This window comes from Hemiscyllium ocellatum, chromosome 10 (assembly GCF_020745735.1).
Source record: "Hemiscyllium ocellatum isolate sHemOce1 chromosome 10, sHemOce1.pat.X.cur, whole genome shotgun sequence".
Lineage (NCBI taxonomy): Eukaryota > Metazoa > Chordata > Chondrichthyes > Orectolobiformes > Hemiscylliidae > Hemiscyllium > Hemiscyllium ocellatum.
Window position 1 is genome coordinate 21302746 of NC_083410.1, and position 14396 is coordinate 21317141.

General features: G+C 43.4%; 1 protein-coding gene across 5 annotated transcripts in view; it reads right to left on the reverse strand.

The window, feature by feature from the left end:
- Positions 1–14396, reverse strand: part of birc6 (baculoviral IAP repeat containing 6) — a 256486-nt gene that overhangs the window by 110637 nt on the left and 131453 nt on the right. For all 5 annotated transcript variants that reach the window (XM_060831329.1, XM_060831332.1, XM_060831330.1 and 2 more), the window contains 5 exons: positions 11858–12420; positions 9965–10140; positions 8830–8926; positions 7851–8045; positions 7387–7587 (listed from right to left, as the gene is read on the reverse strand). In XM_060831329.1, coding sequence (XP_060687312.1) covers positions 7387–7587; positions 7851–8045; positions 8830–8926; positions 9965–10140; positions 11858–12420 — 1232 coding nt within the window. The remainder of the gene's footprint in view (positions 1–7386; positions 7588–7850; positions 8046–8829; positions 8927–9964; positions 10141–11857; positions 12421–14396) is intronic.

Genomic DNA, 14396 nt, shown 5'->3' on the forward strand with positions numbered 1-14396 from the left:
TGGTTTTGTAAGATTTCACACTTCATTCAAACTTGGAGGGGGGGGGGCACAGTTGCCCAGTAATACAGAGGTTAAACACTTTCGTGTTCCTCGGAGAAACTGCGCACATGGCTTAAGACAAAGACATTTTTATACTGTTTTGAGAATAATCACAGAGCACATTCAGACAATTACCAATCAATTTTAATGAAATGACTTTATTGACAGCAACTTAGCCCAATGATATTTCCTGGGAACCAACCTTGCTTTCCAACGTTCAAGTACTCCTATCTCACCTGCATTGTCAGTAAGGATGGCCCGTAATGTTTTATCTAGTTTAGTTATTTTTATGCTGTAAAGGAAGCATTGTCTGCTAATCTTTGTTGAGACAAACTGTGGTTAGTTCAGCTTTTAGCAGGGTTAAAAGTCATTTCATGCAGCTTTAGGCAGAATGGTCAATTTGCAGCCTAGAAGCCATTTTGTAATATTATTTGCATTAAGAAGCCAATTTATTGCTGTCTACGTTAGTAAGAGCACAAATTAAATGGTTGTTCCTGACTACAACTGGTTACTCCAGCCTGCATTCAGATTTCAGACCCTCAGGGACACGGTGGGAACTGTGGGAGAATGGGATATTGGGCTAGGGAGTGTCGGTCAGGTGCTAGGCATGGTTGCCCAGACATCCTCACACCTCTCCAGCCACCCAGGCACCACAACAGATCATTGCCCACCTCCAACCACCCCCCCCCCCCCCCCCACTTGCAGTCTCAACAGATTGCATACACAATGACTGACCCTTTTTTCCGTAACCAAGAAATCAACTAGGGCTGTCGCAGGAGGGAAGCTCTGCGGGCAGTTTCAAAACGCTTCTCCTATTCCTCATCCAAAAATCCCATGATGGATGTTGAGATTGAGGGATGGCTCATTTCTTTCCTGGTGGATTCCGGGGCCATCAATTCGTCTGCGCCTCCTTCAGCAGAATTTACCCCGAGCTTGAAAACTGTCTGAACTGTGGGGATTTTGGGAGTACCCATTGCGGAACTACTTTCCCATTTCGTGCAGTTCAACATAGGACCTGCCACAGTCCTAGACGTTGCCATTATCTCTGCCTCCTGCCCAGTAGCCTTCCTGGGGGTCGCCAAACACTGTGCAAGTTAAATACCAGCATGCACTGCTCCCCTGAAGGACTCACGCTCAAGATCCCGGAAGCAAACTATTCTAAGCTAGGGGCAGCCATCTCCCGCAGCCCTGAGCCCTCTGACCAGACAAACCTTTGCTACGCCTGGTTGTGCCCGCCAGAACCTACCTGGGTCCTTCTTGACCCTCTCCTCTATCAGCTATCAACCACCCCTTCATCCCCCACATTATCCTTCCTCCAATGGGTGACACTGACAGGCAGCTTTGTTAATTTCACTGTGCAGCTTCTGGCCCGCAGGAACTGGCATCAACATATACTGCGGCACAAGTGCAGCTCAGTCCAGAGCAGGCTGCGCTGGCCTCAACAACCCAATGGTAGTTCCACACATTCCTGTTATTATGAGCCTGTGGCTCCCCAAAGATCTAGGAACCATGATAGCGCAGCTCGCACAACCACCACTACATTTCACACCCCTTGGGTAAGACGCAGACCCTCTGCTGCGTACACTGTGCTCCTGCATTACAACAAGCTACTTTTACAAAACAGAGTCCAGGCACTGCCCCCTCCTACGAGAGCCCCCTCTTATTAGCTGATCTCACAAACTCACTGTGGACACAGCACTCAAACCACGCAGGCCAGACACAAATGCTATCCTGACCAGTATCCCTGCCTCTGCCACTGCTTCTCCTTAAATCGACCAATGGTCAGCCTTTTTCCCCCGAAAGTCATTACCTTTTTGCTTTTACGTAAAGAGGCTGTCAATAAACATGGACCTGGCTTCCCCATGGGTATATGGACAGTCCCACAGTTTATGCTGCTGGATACACCGCATCCTGTCCATCTTCCACCTGCCATGCCACAGCACCCTCCTCCAGCATGCGGATGATCTGTTATTGGCTTCCACCTTCCCTGCTGCATGCATAAAGGATACGGTGAGCTTGCTCCACTATCTGGCACAGGATGGACACAGGGTATCTATCGAGAAAATGCAGCTCTGCTAGCAAAGCATCCAATACCTGGGGTACGACCTTTCACATGGCCTCAGAGCACTGTCCAAGGAGCAGGTAGCAGCCATTACCCAACTTCTCCCATTTGCCACAAGCTTTTCTGGTGACGATAAACTACTGCAGGCACTGGATCCCTGATCATTGTGCCATTGATGCACCGCTGCGGGAGGCAGCTCCCCCTAAACAGCCAGTCAAAGTGAAGTGGATGCCCGAAATGGAACAATGTTCACTGAACTGAAACAACAATTAATCTCCACTCCTGCTCGGGGAGTACTAAATTACTCACAACCCTTCTATCTTTATGTAACCGATTAAGTAGGGTTTGCGTCCGGTATTTTAACGCAGCTTCATGAAGATCTGTTGCCTTTTATTCTGTACATTTCCCACCTGGTGTGAGGGGAATTGCTGCATGTTTGCGTGCGGTGGCAGCAGCCACAGTAACAGTGGAAAAGGCCAACCCCATTGCGCTAGATCATCCATGTACTGTTTTGGATCCACATTTGGTCTCCCTGCTGCTCAATTCAGCAGCAACCTAACATTGTACTGAGAACTGGCTACGAGGTCGCTTTGCTCTCTAAGTGAAATCTCTCCCTACAGCACGCCCCAGCCTTGAACCCCACCACCCTCCTCCTGCTCACCCAGCATGATGCTGCAGGCGACCATGGCAGTTTAGACCCGGTTCAACAGGTTGTTACACCACTTCCTGACCTGTCCGAGACAATACTACAAACCCTGACCTGATTCTTTTCACCAACAGCTCTTCCTTCCCGCCATCAGACCAACACACATTAGCAGGTTATGCCATCTGCACTCCCTTCACCACCCTCGACTCAGCTGCATTACCAGATGAGACGTCCACACCAGCTGCAGAGCTCTTCGCTCTCACCAGAGCCTGCATCCTGGCAAAGACTAGCACAGGCAACATCTACACAGATCCAGATATGCCTTTGGAGTCATTCATGACTTTGGCACAATATGGAGAAGCAGACGGGATTCATCAACTCAGCAAGGAGGCCACTCTAACATGCTACACTCATCGTCAGCCTCCTAGAAGCAGTCCTGCTACCCTTTGCTGTAGTGATTATAAAATGTCTTCTGCCACTGATCCCGTCACCCCAGGAAGTGCCTCAGCTGATGCAGCCGTCCAGGAAGCTGCACTACTTCCAGCCACTTATGTCCTGCACCCCAAAGGTGGCAAAACCTCCGGAGTCCCCTGACTGACTCGATGCAGTCCGAGTGGCTCAGCATGCTGTCCCACCAGAAGAGAGGGCTATTGTAAGGCCCCAATGTGGGCACAAGTTACCCTCCCGACAGGTATTTTTCCACCCTGATGGATCATCTGCCCAAAAGCCCACCTGCACTTCCTGGCCCTGGTGACACACAGAATCAGACACACAGGCAAGGGAGGCACGATATATGCTGTCAGCCGTTAGTGGTACGCACCAGGATTTGCTGCAGACGCCCAAGCCCTGCTGTCACAGTGCTTCATCTGTCTACAGAACAATGCAGGGATGCCCTGTGGCCAAATATGACCACTTACCAGTTCCAGAGGGGCCCTTCACCCAACTCCAGATTGATTTTGCCCACATGCCTTTGAAACAGAGATACAAATACATCAGAGTTATTGTAGACATGCTTTCAAAATGAGTAGAGGCATTCCCCACCAAAAAAGATGACGCCTGGACAGTGGTGAAGTATCTCCTGCGGGATGTTGTTCCAAGATTTAGGGTCCCGGGGAACACAGAAATAGACAGGGAGACGCATTACACCGTCAAGCTCATTATTACGGTCAGTGAAGCCCTAGGGATACCCTGGACACACCACATCCCATACCAGCCCCAGTCATCAGAAATGGTGGAAAGAATGAACGGCACCCTCAAATCCACCCTCCCCAAAATCACTCAGGACACAGTACTGACTTGGCCAGATGCCCTGCCAATGGCGCTGCACACAGAAAGACTTACGCCCTTTGAGGGGCTAATAGAATGACCCATGTCCACAGCCACCAGACCCCCACAACTAGCCACTGACACAGCACTGCTCCTAACACAGGAGGCTCAACGTTCAAGCCCTTCGTAGAAGGATCATTTTAAACCATAGCAGGAACCACTTCACCCATTTAAACCTGGGGACTATGTAATGACACAGTCACTGCCGAAAGATTGTCTCTCCCCGAGGTGGAAAGGACCAGAACTGGTCTTGTTCATGACCAGGACAGCTGTCAAACTTCAAGGGAGACCAAAATGGACGCACGTGACTCAGTACAAGATGGCTCCACCTCCACAGAAGGACAATCAAGCAAGACAGGTAACACCTCCAGAAACTGCAGAGGGATCCAGCTGCTCGGCACAGCCATCAAGATTGTCACCTTCGGTCTGACCTGCACATCACCGCAGATGGGTAACAGGAGACACAGAGCAGGGCACTTAATCAGCCGCGAGCTGCGGGCGAACACTTTCCTTAACATGACCCACGAGTATGCCCAGAGGGTGAACCAGACCACCTGGTGGGTCTGTGCCTGCGTTCCTGCCTATTCCCACGTGGGCATTCCCCTAGCTGCAGTCTCTTTTAACACTGCAGAAATGGTAGAATGGTGGTTGGAACCAGACAAGTCCGCTGAGGTCACAACGCTCAGCCTGCCAACCAGACCGGCTATTGACAGAACTAATAGCCCAGACCACTGGAAATCTGCAGGGTACCACCTAGACAAATTCACGGATGGTTCTACCCAGCCTAGATCCTTTCACACGAACCCCCAGCCTTGACAATCATTGACACCACTGGACAGGGGACACCCATAGGAACCATCAGCCTGATGAGAAGCCAGCCATCCGGATGGGATGCTGGCCGCAGCCGGTGCGCTAGCTCACTGCTCCTGACCCCCGCAGCAGAGGGCAGCGCCCTAAATTTAATTGTCTGCCCACAATTCCACTTTCAATGCCATCTGGACAGGAACCCAAACCCACCACCCGAGAACATACAACAGCACTTATTTTGTCTGCGGCCAGAAGGCATACCTCTGGCTGCTCTGATCACGGACTGGGAGCTGTTTCGTCAGGTGGATGGCACCATTCATTTACCACTCCCAGTCCTCTCCCTTCCAGAAGCTTATTACCCACAGAAAGCGTGCCCTCACTGCCCTAGACGAGGTGCTCTCCCTACCTGTGCCCACTTTTGCAACCCTGCATCAGGACATAGAGGAATATCAGGTGGCCATCACACTAGAATAGATAGCGAATGTCACAGCTGAATGCAGGGGCTGCTGCCATTCGCACTGTCACCCTACAAAATAAGGGGGCCAAAAAAGGGGGCATGTGCACCTTCATTGGCATGGACTGCTGTACCTACATCCCTGATCCCAGCGAAAATGTAACAGACCTAGCACACCACATCTGACAGGCTGCTGCTATCCTACATGGACATGAGTCCTACTGGGACTTGTGGAGCCGGGCAAGGTCCTGGCTCAGCTCATGGGGCACAGGTCTGCTGCAAGGACTGATAGCCCTTATTGCCACTCTTGTTGGTATCGTAGCCCTGGTCATGGCCCTCTGTACGAGCTGCTCCTGGTTGTGTACAGCATTGTTACCCCCCTGGCCCTCTCACCACCCAGCTAGTACAAGTCCACTGGAGTAACATCCCACCCCTGACACAGCCTCCAGTCTGTCAGATTCAGACACCGACTACCACCTCTCCAACACCAAATGCCCACCCCCTGACAATCCACCCCCAGGATCTAGCTACATTGCCCTTTTTCATTTCCTCATTAACAGTACAAAAAAGGGGGTATTGTGGGAGAAATATCTGCTACCCTGCCCACTCACATGCCACATAAGAAACACAGAAGTTGGCCTGTGAAACACAGAGATTAAGCCTGCGATCTCACACAGAGCACACCCATAGTGACCCAGACTTAACCAAACAGGCAAATAAAGAAACCAGACATGACCAAGCTACTCCCAGACCAGAGAATACACTTCATAGCAAGCTCCCAGCCCTGATTAACACTGTGGTCCCCAATACCCTAAGGGCAGGCTCGCTTCCCATTGAAGCCAATACCACAAAGAAACAGGCAGAACGAGAGGCCCCAAAGACTTTGCTCGCAGGAGAAACACAATGGATAGACCTGGATGCCAGGAGAAGGGACATTTGCACATATTCGCTATTTGCACAGATGGGAAATACAATGGAGAATCCTCTAGAAGACCTTTGCACCTACTCAAGAGATGGCTGAAATCGCCTGTGTCAGTTTATTCTTGTTTTAATCGATTGACAATTTTCACCATTAGACTGTAACTGCTTTACAATTATCACCTTTATGTCGTACTCCTCTAAAACCTGCTGGCATCTTCCGTTCGGGGAAGAGAATCCTGGCCATCTGTGCAGAGAATCAGTTCTGTGTCAGCCTGGTCAATTTCTCTTCCGTGATATCGCTTTGTCTAATAAACCGTTTGTCAATTTCACTATGATACTCATTTGTGGTCTCTGATTCATTGGACTGAATTTCTCCGACAATGGCAGGTGCAATTCAGTTTCTGATCAATGCCAATCTTCAGGACATTCTTGCTAAGAATTTCAGGAATGATAATGGCATTGAAAGACAAGGGGAGATACTTACATTCTCTCGATTGGTGGAAATGGTCATTGCCAAGAACTTAAGTTGCAAGCAACATTTGTGTCACATGTCCACCCAAGCTTGAATATTACTCAAGGTTTTGTCACACACAAACATGGACTGCTCAGTACTTGAGTCATGAATACTACTGAGCACTGTACAACCATCAGCAAATATTCCCACTTCTGAACTTATTGGAGGTAAGGTCATTGATGGACCTAGGATACTACCTTCTTTAACGCAAGAAAATGATTCAGTTTTGTTACTTCTTTCTATCACCTTTTAGCGAGGCCAAGTCATGCTACTAAGTTCTACCACACTTTACGAAACGTTCAGGTCTATACGGAGTATTTCGTGGTTTAACATCACAACTTCTGTAAATTAATTTTATTTTCCTTACGAATTTAACATGACCTTTACTGACCAATATCTAATTAAATTATAGACTGGTGTGGGAACCACACAGTGCAGTGCCCTTCTATGTGATGGTTACCATTATGTCCACAAGCCACCATGAGTTGCTCTTGCATGAGAAACTGTACCAATATAGAAACTACTTTTAATCCTTATAGACAGAACATCTTGGACAGAAACAAGTTAACTATGACTTATGCTAATCACCACAAATCCTCAACCCTGAACACACTTACTTGCAAGTGAGGCAAGGTGAGGCTGAATATGAATCTCTTTGAGCAGCACTGCAGCTGGAAGATGGATAGTGAGGTCACACCATGCTTCTTCTGGTAAGAAAATATATGACCACGCTGCAGATCTAGCTCGGCGATGGGGTGGTGTGGCCTGAAGTAGTACCTCAGCTGGCTGAGCTGTTGGGCTACTAGAAGTTATTGTTCCTAGAAAGAGAAAAAAAATAAACTGATAAAAAAGGGGCAGATTTTTAGCTGTAGGTAATTGAGAAGTCTCTTCACATTTCACTGCAGTCAATTGAAACAAGTTAAAAACATAATTGTTTCAAAGACTGACTACAATATTGGATACCTGCATGGTATAGTCCTCCAGTTTGTTAATGCAATCAAAGTTAAAGTAAAAAGTTATACAACAGATTAATTTGCATTTAATCAGAAAATTGATGAAATACCAAGTGGGCACCACATACCCAATGGAGCGAAGTTATGAAGTCCTTCGGCATTGTCTGGCTCTGATGCTAATACTCTAGCCTTCATGTTTCCATCAATTGTCTTACCAGGTCCACAATCAAGAAACTTCATTATGGTAGAAACCATACTCCGTGCTGTATTAACAATTGCTCGTGTACTAGTTACCATGTTATTGCAGATAAGCTGGACGCCCCCTACAAGAACAAAATAGCAATTCTTCAGATCGCATCCAAAGGCAGTGTCGCACAAAAAGTAATACTGAATTAAATATACATTTTTGTATTATTCCTTTTGTGGAAGGATAAACAAATTAGCACAAACCATTGGGAAAGTGAATGAAAGTTGTTCCCTAACGAGCACCAAACTAGCATTTGAATTTTCATTAATTATCTCATCTAAGAAAGAAGTCATAGTAACAGATTGTGGTGGCATCTAAGATTACAAGTCTATGTCAAGATAGAGACTACAAACTTCAGCTCAGAAAGAACTGTGCTACTGCATTCAGTTTTAGGAACTGCATTACAGAAAAAATGCAATGGTCATTGAAGGTCATATAGTGGAGATTCACCAGACCGATGGGAAGCTCTGGTGTGAATCTTCAGGACCCGGACACAACATTAAAATCAAAGCTTGGCTTTCAAGAGTAATGTCAGCAAAGTAGCAGAAATCTGAAGCACTCCTCTACAAACAAAGTTGAGAGAGCACCAACTGAAAATTGCAATGTTTTTTGTAATGTAGAGATTACAGAACCAAGGACAGCAGATGAAGACAAGGCATAATTTTAATTGGAAAAACTTCCTGCTGTTCAGAACAGCTAAAGCCTCCAGTTAAGTGAGGCTGATGCAAACATTGTTTTTTAATGATCTGGAAAAATATCCATTGTAAAATACAGGGAATCAAAAAATATTCAAAGCCTTGAATCACAATAACTTTCTATTGTTTTCAACTGCAAACACTGCATATGGACAATTTACATACCCATGTCATGGAAAGCTTTTAGTGCTTCAGTGGAATCCAACACTCTCAAAATAAACCACAACAATGGCTCAGATAACTGGCATGTTGAAAGTGAACCCTAGAATATTAAAAGATTATTACAAAGAAATTATTGAAAAGTAAAAAATTGACCGAGGAGTCTAAAATAACACATTATGGTTTACATGCAGTGATTCTCTCTGCTGTGAAAATGAAATCCTTCTCCTTTCCCGCAGAAGTGTTTGGTAATTTCTTGTAAATAAGTGGGGAAAGTACTGAACAGAGGAGCTCTGAAACTCAGCATTAATTTCACGTCATTTAAAACGGAATGTGCACTTGCTGTGCCTGCAACTAATACATCAATAGTTTCATTTCAAAGGGAAAGACCTGAAGAAGTGCTGAATGCCCTGAAAATATTATTACTTTCAAAATGGAACAAACAACACAATCACTTTCAGATTCCCATGATAATCACATGCCCCTCTACTAGGATTCCCCCTCTTGCTGTCCTGAAAACTTTGATTTTTATTGCAGTGTTTTTTCAATGTCATAAAGTGTGTTTTCTCTATCCTTTACCCAGGTCATGCATTGACTAATTGCAGCAGCCAACTGTCAAAAAAAATCAGCAACTTACTACCACTATATTTTGGAGTAGAAACTATGAAAGAAATGTTGAAACAAGGGCTCATATCCTCAGTAATGCATTCATATTGATATGAGGCCAGCCAACGATGCAATCCATTAGTGTGTCGGGTGTCAGAGTAAAGACAAAGCACGTAAAAATATTAAACATAGTAATGTCTAGTGCACCATGAAGGAGAAATTTCTAAGTCACACTGGTCGCAGGCCTGAGGATTGTCACGACACAACATGAGTGAGAGAGACACCAGAAAGTAAGGCAATGCCAGGCCAAGTGTTTAGACACTAAAGTATTTTTGTTTTTAGTAAAATGGGATATATTACTGTTGTTCACTTGTCAAAAAGAAAAAAAACAGAATAATGGTGTCAAAGGTCACTGCCCCATCAAATATGTCAACATAAAATTTCAAATATTTTACAAAGTATGATGCAATAGCATATTTGATCACGACTGCAAACATGATACTTCACAAAAACTTAAAATGATTCATTCCATTACCTGTCTTCCCATGTACCCACATGCCATGTATGTAAGAATTGGCTGCAGCATGACTTGCACTGAAGTGGCTTTTTTGCTTAGTGTAGTTAGAATGCTAAAGAGACCATCACCAACTGAAATGGCATCTAAACCACTGTGGAAGTTCTCATGTTTTGTGAGATGTAATCCACTTGCACCTGATTAGGAAATAAAAACAATCATCTCTTATATTAACACCTGTATTTTTGCAAGGATAACATTTGCTCAAATATTGAAGTAAATCTCAAAAGTTATTTCTTCAACTCAACAATTAAGTTTTGATAAGATTTGTAGCTCAGGTTGAGGTTCTGGATGTAAGTTTGCTCGCTGAGCTGGAATGTTTGTTTTCAGATGTTTCGTCACCATACTAGGTAACATCAACAGTGAGCCTCTGGTGAAGCACCAGTATTAGTGACCCACTTTTTATGTGTGTGTTTAGGTTTCCTTGGGTTGGTGATGTAATTACCTGTGGTCATGACATCACCATAGGAACTGGTATCACCAACCCAAGGAAGCCCAAACATACAAATAGAAAGCGGGTCACTAGCACTAGTGCTTCACTGGAGGTTCACTGATGTTACCTAGCATGGTGACGAAATGTCTGAAAATGAACCTTCCAGCACAGTGAGCAAACTTACATCCAGAATTAAGATTTATGTAACTGAAAAATATTTTCCACATGGTCCATAAGATACAAAGCTTAAATGGGTTAAATTGTGTTAATTAACACATTTAGAATTAAAAAATTACAAAACTGCATTCCAGAGTAGCTAATAATTGGCTGAAGTTAAACTGAATTATTCAGTTGCCTTTAAGTTTATGGGGAAACTGTATAGTAAGTAGAACATGGAAAGCAGTAGTTCACCACAGCCTCTCCATGTTGAGGTACATTCTCTACAAGAACAATATTCTTATCCTTGTTGCTCTTCCTACATTACCCGACATTTGTTCAATCATGTATTTCATCTATACTCGAATGTTGACATGATTTCTGTATTTAGCTACTAATTCTGGTTGTATTTAATAGTTAACAGTGTCATAAGCCTGTATTTTTAAAAAAATCAGTTTTGTTGTAAATCTTACATAGCCAGTCTAATAAACATTATTCTATTATTCCAGATAACTGAAAACAGTCTGTTCCTATTCAGCATGCAGAATCAGCTCACAAATTTCAAACACTAATCAAATTACCCTATAATCATCTTTTAGATTTCAGATATTAGCAGTATTTGGCCTTTAACCTATAATTTCTACTCTAAAGTGAATAAATGCAATTTTTGAATCATTTCTTCACTCCAAGCAGCAACCTAGTAAAACTGTCACACCTACAGTTTTCCCCATATCCTTCAGACAATGTAGATTTGCACACAGCATCATCTCAGCTGGCGTTGGGCTTCATACACATTTATCATTACATTCAACTTCTTTACTTCTCAACAACAGAATATTTGTCTAACTTTTTTTTAAATGCCCATCTGCAAATGTGTTGCTGGTCAAAGCACAGCAGGTTAGGCAGCATCTCAGGAATAGAGAATTCGACGTTTCGAGCATAAGCCCTTCATCAGGAATAAGCTTAAATGCCCATGTCAACTTTAGGTATCTCTATTGATCTCATGGGCCTAAATCTATATTGCAACCTGCAAAACTTTTAGTTTTAGTTCTTTAAAAAAACCTGATCTTTCACATTTACTCTCACATTCCACCTTTCACTTAATTGTTCATATTCTAATCAATAAAAACATACATTTTACTTATCTTGATCTTCAGAATCTTTAAATTCCTAGCGAACACAACAACTAAATCTTACAGCAGTATTGATTAATACTTTTAATGAGCTCCATCTTAACCGAGGTGATTTATCAACAGAATACCTACCTATTATCATTGCCATAGCATTGCTATTGCACTGTCCCAAAGCTGAAAGGATCTGGCTCATGATTTGCTGGTTTCCCAAAACCAAATCAGCAATGCAAGTTGTTGCTCCTTGTGTGAAAGAGGTGTTTGTGTTCCCATCTTTATTGCCAGAGACCTTTTCCTCATCAGACACGCTGTCTGAGGCACTGCTGGCAACTGGCATCCTGGCACTGTACTCTCGGTTGCTTGAAAGGGGCAACTGCACCAAAATGTTAACCAACTTCAGCAGATCAAACATGAGTTGATCCCTCGTCGTCTCCCCACATACTGCTTTTGCATCACCTGGACGGATGATATTTGCAAACAATCCTCCAAAACAGGCACGGGCTCCAACTGAACTGTCAGAGCCGCTTCGAGATATAACCTTGTCTGAGCAAGTGATGTAATGATGCACCAAGAAAGTCACAGATTCGATGACTGCAGAGATTGTGCTGACAGAAACAGACTCAAAGTTTTGCTCCAATGTAAACTCCAGGAGTTTTACCTGTGCATCCAGTGGACCTTGTCCAGTTTGGAATGGGCCTCTGAAGAACAAATGTTTTTTTAAAATTACAATTCACGATTTGACAGGATTAAAATTCATTCATCATGCAACAGCCACAGACAACTCTTAATGATTTTGAAATGTTGATTTATCATCTATGTGGTAGAATATGCCCATAAACTTTCTCAACCAACAATGACAATTACAATATTTCCTAAACTGAGATTTTGTTTTTAACTTTGGATCTGAACTGGGACATTCTTGCATCTAGTTTATCTAGCTTGACTAAATCAAAGTACCCTACCTCCAAGTCAAAAGATTGAGTGTGCTAGTCTGCCCTGAAGACTTGAACGGAGCTCTGAACACAGCTGTATTGTTAGAACTATAATCTTGTAGATGAGTCCTGACACTTGGGGTTATTCAAAGAGCAGGATATTTGGACTAATCCACAATTAATGTTTCCCTTCCCCTCAACCCTCTTTCTCATCACCTCTCATCTTCCAACTTGCTGACACCTTTGCATTCCAGTAATTCTAGGCTTTTCAGCCTCCCAATTTCAAAAGCTCCACGGCTACCAACCATGCTTTCAGCAGCCAGTGCCCCAAGATCTGGAATTTCTTTCCTAAAACATCATTTCACTAGCTCTCTTTTCTCCAAGACATCTTTTTAAAACTTATCTCCCTGCTAAAAGGTTTTGGTCACTGGTCATAATATTTCATGTGAAATTTTGTTTGATAATATTCCTTTGAAGTACATCTGGTTGTTTACTATATTTAGATACCAAAACAAGTATTATCTCAATTATGTTTTTGGGACCTAGTTCAGCACAAAGTGGCTACAACACATTGGTTGTGACACACTTGGGAATGTCTCCGATGATACATTAATACAAAAATACAGGCTCATTCTCCTCTAAGCTTGGAGGAGGAAATAAACCATGGTGGAGGGGTTAGAAGTAAAATATTATTCAGTTGCTACGTCAGTCATATTATAAAAATGCATATTTCTATAGGGATTTTAATGCAATAAAACATCCTGAATTATTTCATGAAGCATTAAAGATTTGAAATCAAGTTATATTAGCATGAATGGCTGAAGAGATGGTCAAAGAAGTAGGTTTTGAGTAGATTTGTACAAAACTAAGAAGTGGAGATGTTTAAGGAGTTTATGCAGAATTTAGGACAAGGCAGATGAAGGGACAATGACAATGCTGCAATTACAATCTGGTAAACACAAAAGGCCAGAATTAGTGGAGTACAGATATGTTGCAAGGTTGTCGGATCAGAGGAGATTACATCAGTTTGAGGCCATAGAAGAATTTGAAACAGGGATGCGAATGATTAAAAAAAAATTAAAGCAATGTTTAACCAGGGACAAATGCAGGACAATGAACAGAGAGGTGATGGGTGAACAGGACATAAGCAGAATTCTGGATCACGCAGGTTTAAGGAGGCCAGGTGTAACAGGCCAGCCAGGAGTGTATTGAAATGGTCTCGTCTAGAAATAAAGGCATAGATGAGAGTTTCAGCAGGTGAGCAGAGATGGGCAGAGACAATTATGTTACAAATGTGAAAAGGCTGGTCTCAGTGATGGCATAGATGTGTGGTTGGAAGCATGTCACTGAGTCAAATATGTCATTGTAGAAGTGGAGCAAGTACCACCTCATAATAACCAACCTTTGCTTTTTGTCCCTAGATGAAAATCTCATTGAGTCCTTGTGAAATCATAAACTGGGGACCAAAATGCTGTTTAGCAAAGGAATAAATTTTAATACCATGAAGGTATGATGAAAATGGTGTAAAACATTGCAGTGAAATGTTATCAAATAGTTGAAATAATTAAAATCACTGAATGCGTAATCATTGTTTTTAAGTAAAATATTTAACTAACAATTATTGTTAGAATACAAAGTGCCGCCATGGGCTAAGGGGTTGCATGCTCACACTAGTCACTACATTGTGTTGGTATTCCATACTGGAGACCTCAGCACATAAACCATGCTGACAATCAGTGCAG